This window comes from Micropterus dolomieu, linkage group LG03 (genome assembly GCF_021292245.1).
Source record: "Micropterus dolomieu isolate WLL.071019.BEF.003 ecotype Adirondacks linkage group LG03, ASM2129224v1, whole genome shotgun sequence".
NCBI lineage: Eukaryota > Metazoa > Chordata > Actinopteri > Centrarchiformes > Centrarchidae > Micropterus > Micropterus dolomieu.
Genome location: NC_060152.1, coordinates 22760073 through 22774886, shown reverse-complemented (window position 1 = coordinate 22774886; position 14814 = coordinate 22760073). Strand labels below are relative to the sequence as shown.

The 14814-nt window shown below is 40.4% G+C and overlaps 1 protein-coding gene and 1 long non-coding RNA gene across 2 annotated transcripts in view; one reads left to right on the top strand and one right to left on the bottom strand.

Annotated features, from left to right (window-relative positions):
* The window catches only part of LOC123968113 (A disintegrin and metalloproteinase with thrombospondin motifs 16), a 75494-nt gene extending 72585 nt beyond the window's left edge, over window positions 1–2909 (bottom strand). Inside the window, exons 1-2 of the mRNA XM_046044610.1 lie at window positions 2879–2909; window positions 2399–2437 (exon numbers count right to left, since the gene is read on the bottom strand). Coding sequence (XP_045900566.1) covers window positions 2399–2437; window positions 2879–2909 — 70 coding nt within the window. The remainder of the gene's footprint in view (window positions 1–2398; window positions 2438–2878) is intronic.
* Window positions 2910–4145: 1236 nt separating this feature from the next.
* On the top strand, window positions 4146–10824 carry LOC123967574. Its single transcript, XR_006824283.1, has 3 exons — window positions 4146–4225; window positions 4454–4525; window positions 10376–10824. It is a non-coding gene; the product is annotated as an uncharacterized LOC123967574 (long non-coding RNA).
* Window positions 10825–14814: the final 3990 nt, after the last annotated feature.

The following is a 14814-nucleotide window of genomic DNA, read 5'->3' as shown; positions in this document are numbered from 1 at the left end:
CCACATTTGAGTGCAGTGGAGAAGTTCACTTATTGTTCTGTTTGCTATTTGTTAGTTTCACCAGGTGGAGTGGGTGCTGTGCTCTTTGTGTTCTTTTTGTAGTAAGTTTCAACCCTGTTTAAAACGGTAGATAGGTGTAGGCCTCCTTTTGAGGACCTTTTTATTTTAACTTGGTTTGTTATTTTCGCAGCACCCTCGTCCACCCTCCTTTTGTTCTTTTTGTTACCTGTCTACATCTCACGTTACCAATAAACGTTACCTTGTTTAAGATCTACCAGTTGTGCCTATATGTTTATGGCCCCCACACCCCTAGACCAACAGGGGGGTCGTAACAGACCCCTTTACTGTCTAAACTACATTTAGAACAGGCCGATATTGAAAGCTGGTATGTATGTGGGCTATAAAACCTTTTCCTAAATGATTTATGTTAATAAAATAGATTACTGTCTCAAAAAGTGAAGGTGCAACTTTTTCAGTGAGAGAGAATAAGCATGTGTATTTCACTTTACACATAATCTGCCATCATTTCAATGTAGCATATTCACATCTAGTTTATCCCTTTACCAGCACTCTTTAATTCTAACCAAGCTACGTGAAACCATTTCTTAACCACCATTCTGTCTAAATAATGCCGCCTGCGATACAGTGACCTGCTGTTGAATGCATCTAATATTAAATGACTGTCTACAACGAGGACTTGCTGTTTTGAGATTTCATTTAACAAACGTTATAACTATAACCAGCGCTGCTCTGACTGCAGCGTTTCACATCTACAATGTCACAAAAAGAGGAGCTACAGAAAGCAGTGTTATTTTCTTGTTCTGCTCACGTTTATTTACATGTCCACTCTGGTTTATTAATTTCAGACATGCAGACTATAACTGGCAGATATATTTAGAACAAGTCAGAAGCTATAATTTAGTGGCTCATCAATGTTAGTGCTCCGCCGCCGATAAACACGGCATTAGCTTTGTGGCTAATTTAGCAACGGGCAGTGTTAGCTGCTGTAATGTTATGTGATTTTAGAAAATATTTAGAAGGTGGAACGTTCGCTAGAACTGATACACTGTTTCAAAAATAAATGTACAACCACATTAGTCAGCAGTGTAGCTTTAAACACTACCGTAACACTAAACTGCTGTGAGCCGGGAGGAAACTGGGAAAGTGCAGTGAAAAACGGGAGGGTTAGCAAGTCACGAATGTTTTCATGAGAGGAGAAGTGATTGTGGCTGTTTTTATTATAATTATTTAAGTCATGTAATCAATGTGACAAAAGACTGACTCACCGCTAACACAGCCCTCTGTGTGTTTCTACATGCTGCAGGCTGGCACCTGTAGACTGCGGTCAGCTGATTCTTCTGTGGTTTTTGTGGTGAGGCAGTGTAGTTAACAGCTGCAGCGCTCCCTCTGGTGGGCAAACTATGCAACACCCATGACATGAGTGAAGTATCTGAATCTGTTTCTTTTTTAATAGTCATACATCTGCTGTTATAAACGGCCGATGCCGATTAAATGTAATTAGCTCATATCGGCCGATAAATAGGTCGGGCTCTAGCATCTACTACTCATTTTGACATGAAAATACATGAAAATAGGACCCAGGTTTAAAAATACTGAAATTATCCTTTAAAAGGACTATATGTAAGTTCTTCAATGAAAATAATTAAATTTTCATTGCCTTATTGTCAATGGACTCAAAACTCATTTAGAAATGAAGCACACACCTGTTTTCTATATTGCTTGCATCAGCCACTTTTCTGCTTTTAATATAAGGTCTCTGAGTCGGATTCAGCCCTGTGCGCGCTCCCGAGCCTCTCTTAGACTACAGCGACAACACAGCAGCTAACGACATGCAGTCCACTAGCACCATAAAACAACCAGCTCACAGCAAAACAAAGGCTCCACGTAATGATACAAAACAACAATAAAGGTTTGTGCTGAAGCCCATCAGGCCAAATAGGTTCAGATGATGCCGATTAAGAACAAAGTGAGCATTAGTAAAGCTGGAGAAACACAGAGAAAGTCATGTTAGCTCGCCGGCTAACGCCGAGCAGTTGCTAATGTTATCCGGTCCGAACCGCCACATAACATAAAACACTGCATCAAAACGGTCACAACAACACAGGAGGAGCCATCCACTAACACTAGTTACAGTAAAGTTACTTACTGCAGTCTAACTGTTATAAAGTGTGACACAATTTCATTATAATATTCATTTCAGCTCACTAACCGTTTCATTATCATCCAATACAATTAGCTGTGCTGACATTGCTGAGCCTCCGGTGACAGATTCACAGATAGTAAAGACAGTTACTGAAAAGCAGCAGGCAAGCTAACGATGTAGCACGTTGGCTAAAATCATGATTACTATTACTGTAATGTTGCAGTGGGAGTTTACCCGAGTTTCCAGCTCTGTCTGTTCTCCCTGCCTGTCTATAGCCGCTGTCACTCTGCCTTTTTTCTGGAGGATTGTGCCGATATGTGGCTGGCTGCGCTGAATGAAAGGTACGACGCCGGTGTTGATCTGCCTTTGAGACGGGAACATTGAAGTAACAGAGCCTGAACATGTCTGAGTTAGTGATGCGTCGTTCAATGAATGTTTCGTTCATAAGACCTAACCGTGTGTATGACTCGGGAGGAACAGGTAGTCTCAGTGAGTGATTCGTTCATTTTCACACATGCGTGAAGGATCTTGGACTGTTACGTTCACTCGTCACACGGCAGCTGCATGGGCTCCGTCAGCACAGAAAACATAATTGATTACGACTCTCAACTGTGGGTCTGTTTGAGTCGTTCATTTGTCACATGAAAGCTTGGCTACAGGGCTGTGGTAAGCAGGCAGCACAGGAAACAGAACTGATTAGTTCACGACTCATACCAACTGTGGGTCTATGGTTTGAGTCGTTCATTTGTCACATGACAGCTCCTACTGTGGAGCAGGAATGAACTACTCGCTCACCGCTCACATGGGTCCTCCTCAGTCTTTCGTTCATTCGGCAGGCTGAGTGACGCCGGAGAATCTAACCATAGCCCAAAAGTAGTCTAGTCATCAATTAGACCACTATTGAACAGCTACATATAGACGTGTAATAGATGGTGAAAATGGGTCTAGGCTAAAACAGGGCTGAATTTGGGCTGTCAGTGAAAGTTTGGTAGACGTCTAACCATAGCTCAAAAATAGTCTAGTCATCAATTACACCACCATTGAACGGATACATATAGTCGTGTAATAGATGGTGAAAATGGGTCTCGGCTAAAACAAGGTTGAATTTGGGCTGTCAGTGAAAAGTTAATAGACGTCTAACCACAGCCCAAGAATAGACCAAATACACAGCTTTTAAATGAATACATATCTACCTCTCAGGGACGTGCACAGGAATTTTGAAGGGCAGTTGCTCTGACCTGAAAAAAGGCACCCCCCCCCAAAAAAAACAAACAAAAAAACATGGGCTATATGAAGGACTGAGAAAAAAACATTTTTTTATTAAAAAATATACAAAAAGTAAAAACACTTAAATACAGCACTCAATAACCTAAACTACTATTAATAACAAAACAGAAAAACATGACTCGAGTCATGAAAAAAGAGTTCCTTATATTATTGTTTATTGTTTTTTTTAATCATTATTATTTTTTATTTTTTTTCCTTTTTTTTTTTATTTGAAAATAAATAATCTAGATTGAATTGCCAGATGGGGAAAACTCGCTTCTAATAAAATATTAAATAAAAAAACGCTTAGATTTCGGAAAAAAATACAATCCTTTTTTAACCTTTTGGCTTCCCGTACATTCAGTTGCGCTTCTAGCTCGTATTCACTTCTGTTGGTACGTATCACGTATGGTAACTGGGCAAAACTACGCATGATTTGTTGTAGTATGATTGCATAAAGGAAGGAAACAGGAGTAGGGAACAGAATCGACTGACGTGCAGGCAGCGCTGCAGCAGTGCAGCCACTTAAACAGAGTTTGCCCTTCCCCTACTGACTTTCACTTTCGGTGCCCGAATGGAAGTGAATGAGGCTTTGCGATCGCGATTATTTTTTTATTTTATTTTTTTTTCTCGGAAGGGCGAGTCGGAAGGGCAACTTGAGTCAGGAAAGGCAAACGGGCAGTTGCCCGGGCAACCAGAGCAACCCCCCTGTGCACGTCCCTGCTACCTCTAACAGACAACAGAATAGTGGCTAAAGGATTGTATCTTCTCAAACAAAACAGGTTCTCACAAATGGTAATCCGTCCAAACAAATTAAATATAAAGATTTTATTAAGAAAAAGGATTACAATGTAGACAACTTAAGATAATACAACATGATGAAAATATAAAGGAATTACTGCTAAAATATTATAAATACAAAACAGTTCATATATATATGAAAATACAAACAATTTTAACAACATGCGGTAATAAAAACATAAATAATGATAAAATAAATTGGTTGGCTACATCCAAATCTAGATCTTCATCTACGCTGCTACTTGATGCAGGAAGAGCATCAGATGGGTCTCTTGGTTGGCACCAGTCTCTCAGGTAAATGGGATCCATAACTGTTGAATATGTAAGAATATGAATATAAGTAAACATTATAATTTGACTATGTACTAAGACATGACTACTGTCATCAAATGATTTTAAATGAAAACATACAGTATGTTTCTAATTATCATCTAAATATCATTCTACTGAAGGTTAAAAAAAAATCATTCATAACGTTTTTTTCCTTTTTAATTTAAAAGTATTTATTACTAACCCATTTATCTCTATGGAAAATATAAAGATACTTGAACAGGACACATGTTTTAGCCATGTTGCATTAGAACAACCAAATAGAGAAAGTTGCTTTTATTCTTTTGAGAGAGCTATGTGCTGTGAAAGTGTGTTCTGTTCTGAATATTTATTGTTGTCTTTGTTGACTGTATGCTGGAGAATTTGCAATAAATATTTAGTGTCAAAAGTAAAAAACTAAACATAAAATATGTGTGGCTTTCATTACAAATTATAATAGGTAATGTTGTACATATTTTATGTTCACCCCTTCTGAATTCTGAGTTTGTAAGGGCATGAGGAAACCCGTGGGTATCATGGAGTAACGTTAAGTTACACTTGCATGCAGCGTGTTAAGCTAACCACAATGTGCCTTACTCTACACTGTTACCCGCTGAAATGTCCCGGTTCCTACACGTTAATATATAATGTAGATAAATAATGAAGACATGTCAAACAAAGACACAGATACTTACAAGACCAAAGTAAATGTCTTTTCGCTTCCAGTGTTTGCAGTAAACTCTCGCCCTTGCTCGCTGAAAGGCCGAAATCGTAACATATCCCTTGTTTAAAAATGGCGGATGTCTTTATCGCGAGATCTGGCCGTCCCTGATGTCTAACTTTCAAGTCTCGTGTTGCTAGTAGTCATGTGTCAGTAGGGCTACAGCTGCCATCTAGCGGTTGAAAATAGTAATTGCATTTTGTTATAAATTAAAATGAAAGTTAATGTAGTGAACGTTACAGCGAAAATAAAGATAATTTCAATGTTTCAAACGTTTACTTGCATTTGCATCACGCACCTCAACAGCTGCATGGGTGAAAACTACATGTAACCAATTTGGTCTGAAACAGGGCTACAGCCAAGCCGTTGATATTAGACCACTAATCGCCTCTATTTTGCCGGATGGGCTAAAAGCAGACTACACGTAGCCTGTCCAAATAAGAGCTAAATTGTGGCTACAGATAGACCATGTCAATTTAATGACACTTAATATCTTGTAGATATTATTGACATTGCAAAAATAATGGGATATCAACCATCTCAGGTGCTGCCAGGGCAAAAAAACTAAAAGTGGGCTACAAATAGCCTGTCTGTCTACGAGCTTAATCGTGTCTACGCACAGGCTGCACGTAAATCATCTGTAAGAAATGAAACAAAAAACTTTAATCACTGTAGACCTTGCTTAAATGATGGAATATCATACACATTGCAAGTTATTTTGGAAAAAAAGTCATGTAACCACATGTAGTTATTGCGGCTAGAAGTGGGTTACTCATAGCCGGACTAAATCAGGTCTATAGTGAAATGACGGCTATTGCTTGCTGGGTTATGTCACACACACGCTCATACTTGGACTATCATCACAGGTCACCACCTCTGACAGCATGTGTCCCCGTCAGCGACAGACTAGGTGACCATCTGTAGCAGGAGCAAAGCTTTATTTTTGTGAGGTTCAAAGGTCCTGAGATGCAAGTTGACTGAAGTTGTCATGGCTGCCTGAGTGGCTGTGCCAGTGAACCTGAAAACATTTGTCTGGAAACTTCAAACACTGAAAGAAACCCATGAGGTAAAACTATGGCTGTGGGAAAAAAAAATCCAGTTAGTTGATAGATTTAAGGATGGAGTAGCCTGCTCCATTTGTTCTTCTCAGTGTGTTGAATTTTTGGGGGCAAATTCTAAATTGGCAGTATGACATTTATTTACTTGAAATTCATACCTTTCACAGTTATTTCTTTGCTTTCCAAACCTCACAAATCCTTAAAAATATTGACAATTGTTATGGTGTTAACACAAACTATAAAATCCTTTTTTTGGAATATTTAATTTGTTTAGTGTAACAATGAGCAATAAAACCATCAACCATAAATTCTCTATGAATATATTTCTGCAGTCACTATAATATAACTTTTTAAAAAATGATCTCCTTTGGAATGTGGAATGCCCTGTGAACCCATAATGCAGGGAGTTTACATATGCATGTCTCCACTAGTAAAAAACTACATTCCTACCTTCGATCTGGGTCAAAGATAAAAGATGACAGAGATTTGACACTGACAAGCGAGACGGATCTGACATTTGGACACAAGTTTGAGGTCAGACAAAAAATGGTACAATAAAATATAACCACTTACTATGACGCACATATGTCAAGTAATTTATTGCACCAACTTTTGATCTGTGCTTCCTTGAACTAGTCATTTTAACTTGCCTTTGTCAATTCCCAACCATTGTTGCACATCCTTCTGTTGTATTACGTTCACCTTAACTGCAATTTACGGTGGAGCTAACAGCTGTGTGTGGAGCTAGCTAGCTTGCTTAGCTAGGTGCTGATGTACTCACCAGGGAAAGTGAACAGCCAACTCATAATAAGCTTTTTCAATGGCGCTGGTTAAATACGAGTCACTCAAGCCTGATTGACAGGTCGCCATCGAGTCCTTTTCAGCCACACCTAACAAAAGTGACATTAAAGCTGGCATACTGGGTTCATCTCCAGGGGCAGTGTGATACTCATCCTCAGTCTTTTACCAGACCCTTAAACTATCAGTATGTAGGTCTAAGTTTGTTCTCTTTACATCTGTGTTGATGTTTCAGATTTGTCGCTATGCCTGAATATGTCTGTATGTCTGTCTGTCTATCGCATTAGTCTGGATTAATATTGGTGCAATAAGTAAGCATATTTTTAGATGTTTTACAGTAAATAAGCAAACTCTATTAAAACATGCATCCTATATCATGACAGTAGCATTATAAATAAAGATAGTTGGAGAAGATAAAAGTATTTACATTGATATGCAAAACATTTATTTACTCACTAATATCCACAGGCAGCCACAGTCTAACAAGCACTGTGGGTACTGTCTAGTTTTGGTACAGAATCACCAATCTCTTGAACCCTGAAGTCCCCATGCGGTACTGTGGAATTCTTTGGCTTATATGTAGCAGATAGGCATGTACAGGATTTTGCACCAAAAGCCAAGTCGAGTCAGGTTTAGTTTAGGGCTGAACGATTTGGGGGAAAAATTGATTGCGATTTTTCTGCAAGATATTGCAATTACGATTCAATTTGCAATTATTATTTTTTAAAAGTTCAATATTCACTGCCAGTCTATTTTTGACAGAAGCCGTGACAAGCAGCACAGAGCAGATAAACTGGGCAGGAAGTCAGACACAGAACGGCAGAGAGAATCAATCAATCAGTTTTCAAAATAAAACACCCTGTGCAGACTCCTGGTCGCATAACAACAACAAACACATTTAAAATAAATGAAAAAGAAACAATTTAACAATGTAGCCTACATAACCATAGTAGAAGCACAAAAAGTAAGGACAACTGAACCAATTAAAAAAATCTTGAGCAAGTCAGCAAAATCAGGCAAAACGCTCTTTTTATAAAATGCTCCATGTGGGATGTGTAGCCTGCAAAGAGCGGAACAAAACGGGCTCACTGAGAGCTGTTATCCGTCGGTGAAGCACAAGAATGGACAAATTAACAACACGTCAACATCGTAGGGCAGGCTAAACACTCCGCTGCTGAAACACTTCAGTGTGAGCTGATGCCGAACAAAACCGCTGCACAGTCACTGCCTGTGTTGGCCATTATCCCACGTTTTCCTCCAGTTTCATTTGTTTTACATTACATTATTTATCCAAAGCGACTTGTCAGAGGTCACACGCCTCTGGAGCAACTAGGGGTGGATGAGTCACAGTGGGGATTGAATCCTGGTCTCTCACACCAAAGGCATAGAAGCAGGCACTTGTGATTGGGGAGCAGGTTTACACAAGGACGAAACTGAATGAATTTTTAACTGCATGACTGGTCAGATTGCATGATTAACCTACATTTTAATCGCTGACTTCACAATTAGGTAAACGCGTTCTTTCAAGTCGCAATTTCGATTTGAAAATGATTAATCGTTCAGCACTAGTTTAGTTCAGTATACGAGCTTATAGTGGTGAACCTCAGCAGCAAGCTCATACAGCTTTGGCAAGCCCACAGGGAAATGTCAATATGTCACCACTGGCATTGACTGTGGAAAGCAAGCCTTACTTTGTCACACAGTACTAAGTAAGTTTGGAAATACTTTCTAAGATTGTTATGCTTCAATTTCCATCACTGGCAATTAGTTTGGTTATTTGGTAATATTAAAGCATAGTAAGGCGGGAGACTGCAAGACTTTGGCAGTTTTGGACCCAGAGTAGGCTACATACCAATCTCAAAAAAGTCTCAGTAGAAAATATTTTAATTTATTTTTGCTAGCACTAGTCAAAAGCTTTAACTGCTGTGTAAGAACCAGGAGTGTGTCAATCAAGGACTAAACAGTAAGTGAGAGATAAAATACAGTATATGTAATGTCACATGACAGCTCCTACTGTGGAGCTACTACCCTGCTAATGTTAGCTGGTCGCCTCAAAATGGGCAAGTGTCTGAAATTCAGAAAGCCAGAGACACGGACATGTTGGTGGACGAGGCTGAGGGCAGTGGCGCTGAGGTTAGCACAACAAACGGATCGGCGTGCGAGTCAGTCACACTACGGCGAGCGCTAATTAAGACCCGCCTGCAGGTTACTGTTCAGTAAACGTTACAACAGCAACGGAGAGATAGTTGTGTATGAGACGAAGACGATGTCTGTGTTGTAGGCTAACGTTATGTGAATGGAAACATACAACATGCTGATTGATGTACATTAAACTACATCACCCAGATGCGCCGATAACCGGGACAAGGAAAAAACAAACCGGAGCAACTCCTTATCCTGTTGCTTTCAAGCCAATACAGAATAGAATGAATAATTACTTAAGCAGTTGACATATTAGATTACATTACATTATCTAACCAAGGTGTAACTAATTGCAACAACTCATACCGTACAATTTTTGAGTTGTAGTTAGTGCACAAATATTGTATTCATTTCATAGGTGTCATTTACACTGGGGATACTGGGGACATGTCTCCATCAATTTTTTTTTAAAGCATTTGTTAATATGTTCTTAAAATGGCTTTCAACAAGTAATGTTTAAAAAAAATAGTTTCTTAAGCTAAAACAACAAGCTGCTGAGTACTGCATTATATTCTGTTTGAACTGTCACCCGAATCACTTTATATAAATAAAGACAATTCTACCATAAATTGGTGCAGAAAATGTCTTCAGAATGCAGGAAATTATGTGTTTAGTGCTCTAAAATTTTCTAGGGGAGGACCCCAGACCCCCCATTTACATAATTCAGCCTTTAATATTTCATTAAAATGGTGTTAATATATCTTCTTGTCTTGTTCTCATGAACCCAATATTGTGAATGGTGCATGTGAGCTAAGTCACAGTATAGTAGGCCATACAATTAAACAGCTTGGCCAAGATGGACACCACCTATCTAGCTGACCTGGTCAGAGGCGCTGACCGATTCGACATCAAGCGATTTCCAATGTCTGAATTTCCATTCAGATTGCATTGCTGACCAATTCGACATTCCGACCCATACACACATATATGTGGACCGGGCTATAAACAAATACAAGTAAACAGTGTGTAGGTTCAGTAAGTTCTATTTTGTATAGATTTCCCCTGTGCACGCATGTGTGGCACTGATAAATTTCCCCTCTCATCCGGCGGTACCAGGAAGGTGCCGCCTTGAACCTGAAGACTCTGCGGGCTCCTGTTTCCACCTACATCCCCATCACCAAGGTGGAAGGCTTCTTGGACCAGGGTTTCAGCCTGGTCCCTCCGCTGGAGTCCAACCTCACGCCGTTCTTCGATGTGAAGTCAGCTCAGGCGGCGACCGCACAGCGCCCCCTTCTGGCCTCTCTGGGACCGCAGTGGGTGGCCCGTCTCGCTGACTTAGCCCACCAATGCACCGTCCAGAACTCAGCCTCCACCAACAACACGGCGCTGATTGCTTCCTCCTTCACGAAGCTAGCGGCCAACTCCACCACCGTGACGGAGGAAGAAAAGGAGAAGATCAGCAAAGGGGCCAGTGTACAGCTCACAGAGTGCGCCGCTGCGGTCATCTTCGCTGTCCGGATACGTGTCTAGCTAACCCAGATTCACCGTATTCTGTGACTTCTGCAGTCCGCCATCCCTGAGACTATCAGGAAGGATCTGGTGGCCCGGACAGGTCTGGCGCCCAGGAAGCAGAGAGCATCAGGCGTCACGTCGGCTCAGCCCAGCCTTCCCCCCGCCCACCCCGTTCTCCTGCTCGCTGGTGGGACCACCGCGACCAGAAGAAGGACCGCCAGAGCCACGGTCAGCCTGAGGCAGCTGCAGACGCAGCTCCTTACGCTGTTCCAGTAAGTAACGTTACTGTTGTGAATGGGTCACTGTGTAGTCCTGTGTCCTGTATATTATGTGGGTCAAGTAAGTTGCAGTGACTGAGACAGTGAAGAAGCTGTGTACTCAAGTATCGGTAAAACAACAATAAATCTAAATTCAACTAGCAAACAGCGGCAGATCTGTGATAATTTAGCTGGCTGCCCTTACATCACTATAGGCGATTTAACATTATCTAACTTGGGCCAACTAAAACCCAAATTCACAATATATTTCACATGCTTTGCAGTAGTGTTAGTTTACATGACTAATAAGATGAAAGGCAACTCTGGGTTGGTTTCAAAACAAAGTGAAGGTCTCTCCATGACTCAAGGCTTTTTAATGTTGACGGTGTTTTCACCCAAAGTAGATCTGTGTCTCGATTAGCCTGAATGACCAATTCATCCAATGATGAATTGGTATAGCGTGCTTGAAGTATGACCTGAATTCATCCAATGATGAATTGGATAGTGGGTGTCTATTTTGGCCAAGCTATTGATTTGTATGCCTCTATCCATATAGCTGAGACAACTAAAACCACAACCATTATCTGAAAATGGCAGACCATTTGCAAAATACTAACTGGCTAACAGTACTTCCCCAGTAGAATTTTGTCACAATATTTTTGTGTGCTCTGTCTGCATATGTCTGCTTGTATGTATGTAAAAGTGAATGCTTCTGCTTCATGGTGGCAGCGTGTGCTAATGTAAATTGTGTGCTTTTGTGAAGATATGTGGTGTATGTGTTTCTTTTCCTGTTTCAGGGAGACCCGTACGATCCCATGGCTCTCATTTATCCACTGGCAACTGGTTTTCACTAATCCCTTTCATTGGAAACAGCCTGCCTTGGTAGCAGCTGCCCTGACTATGTTGCAGCAGAGGCACATTAGCCCTCCTCCAGTCCAATTTGGAGTTAGATATTAGTTTGTCATGAGCATGTAACTATGCAGAATGAAGACCTAGCTAATGCCAAACACATAGAGGTAAAAAAAGACATTTCTTGAGATGTTCTCTTTATCTTACGGACCCATACTATGTAATGTTGTGGTGATACTCCTTACAAAATTATACAGTTGCCATGTTATGACACTAACAAATAAGTTTCCATTCACCTTGTAGTCCTGCTATAGGAAGCAGTGTGACATACTTTGGCAGATATTTGTGGTATTGTGTGATCTTTTTCTGTGTGGATAAGCATAATCCATTTTGTGCCAGGGACTACAACAGCAACTCTTGTTTTTAGCAAGTGTCTGAATTTCTACATTCAATTTATTTGCAATTTGGGAAAGAACAAAACCAAGTGAAAAGGTTTGGACAAAGACACCTGTTGATGACTGACTATATCCACTCAACAAAAAGAATCCTTTGTTTTCTCACATTTTTCTTGTTCTTATTGATGTTGAATGTTGATTTATCTGGCATGGAGATTTCTCTTCTAGGTGTGTTGGATGTCGTTTGCTCAGAAACATAGATGATTATTTCAGATGTTTTTAGAGATGATTGGTAGCTATGGAACAGTGGGTGATTTGTACACCAGCCAGACCCTTGCTCTTGAACCCATATCACTTTAAGATCTCAGAAGGGTAAAGCTACAGCCACCTATTATTCATCCATCAGATGACATGAACAGACGTTTCAAGTCTCTGTTCCGCTGTGCTTACTCTAAATGCTGTCATCTCTGCATTCCTAACCTTGCTTTTTATTGCATCCACTCTGGCATTGCCTCTTCTTGTACTATGTCTGTATTTCCTAAATCAGTGTGCATATGTTGCTTGTGTCAAAGTGTGAATTACAGTGAGACCTGACATTTAGCCTTTGTGAGATGATGAATTAAACTGTGTTCTAAGGCCATCTATATGCAATCAATGGCAGAGTCACAAAGAACCCGAACTTTTGGCAGCACTACATGCTCCTTACTGTAAAAGTACACACGCTGCTTGGATTTTTCACCTTGCTGCTGCTCTGGTTTTCTGTTTACTGTTTGCTGGTTAACTTGTCTGTTTTTTTGTCCTAAGCGAACATCATTTCAGTGAGTTCTCTGGGGTTTAAGTAAAATATGTCATTGACAAATGGTCTTCAACCATCTTCAGCCAAGTCCAGCTGCCCTTGATTTTAACCTTCTTTGGATGTCTTCCCAATGGCTTGTTTTTTTTTTTGTTTTTCAAATTTCCTGGTGGTTTGAGCTACCTGCCACACATCAGTGGTGCAAACATAGGCTGCACTTGCCTACCCCATTGACTTGTAGTGAGCACAGGTCAGACTCTTGATGTTGGGCTCAAGTCAATTATTCAAAATTTTCCTGTATTATAGTAACCCAAAATGCAACAGGTTTGGATAGGGCTTTGGTTCTTCTGCATACTGGATTAACCTTTAATTGTGATCATCATCAGTGACTGCAGATTTATACTTATATTTCTGTTACACAAGATGCATTGTCAACAATCCACCCAGACCAGTGGTTCTCAAAGTGGGGTCTGGGGACCCCCAGAGGTCCTTGAGGGGGCTCCAGGGGGTCACCTGCAAAAAGGGGAATACTTTATTTTCGTTATAATTCTCCCCTTAAATAGCACAGTGACAGAATGTCTGGCTATTTTGGTCATGGGTTTAATACACTTTCTGTAATAAAATATTTAAAAGCAAAAGTCCCATCAGATGGGTAACTCTGGGACAAAGTCTTAGGGGTGCCTGATGTCAAAAAGTTTGAGAACCACTGACCCAGACAACATCTCTTTGTTAGGTGAATGAAAAACTCTTGGTTTGTCTAAGAAAACTGTTTGACTTTTACCTCTATTACCACAATCTGTCTTTGTAAGTGGTACGTCACATGGAATGTTTTTGCTAATCCCACACTGTAGCCTCCAAGTCATCCGTGCACATGCTCACACTACCAGGCTTTCCAGTCTAGTTCTATGGGCTTCCAACATGTGCCAGGTTTTGTGAATACCCACAAACCTCATCGATCAGACAAAGGCTGGTATTGTTAGGGCAACGGCTCTTCTATGATTGGAAGGTATTGCAAGTGACACCATGAGAGAGGGGAGATGGGATTAAAAGTGTGTTTATAGATTTGTGTGAGAGTACCTGTGTGGATGTGGCACAGAGAAATAATGGGAAAAAAGTGTGCAACAGAGAGATGCTGAGACCCAACTAGACTCAAATGGTATTCCAAACATCTCGTCAATCACTCTTACATTGTTTAGGTACCCACCCTTTATCCCTCATTATAAAAAGCTGCCCATTCAGACACATCAATCAGTGACTTGTAGAGATGTTACAGCTCATTAGCTATTAGATTGAAAACATCATTAGACTATGCTGATTACAAATCAGAGAAGGGTGTCTGAGGTAGTTTTTTGTGTGGTTTTAATTCAATCATTCTCCAATAGTCAAGGCTTTGTACTTAACAAATTCAAACAAGGTTGGTTAGAATACCTCCTCACTTTGGATACACCCCCATGCCCCTGTACTGTGGTAAAAACCACAGTGGTCAGTTGAACGTAAACTGAAAACCAGTAGTAGTTAGTGGTGGTGATGTCACAATGATCTACCAATTGTGCGAACAAAAGTGGAGTTCCTGAGCTGCATTGCGTTTAATTGCTGACAGTTGTGTTGAATGGGGTAGCAGAAACCTCCTACCTTGTAGAAAGAAGCACCATATAAACTCTGGTCATATTTTTCTTTTCTTTTGATGCAGCAGCACAGGTTGCCAGTATGATAGACTGACCTGGCAGCAACACTGCTAGCTAGGACAAA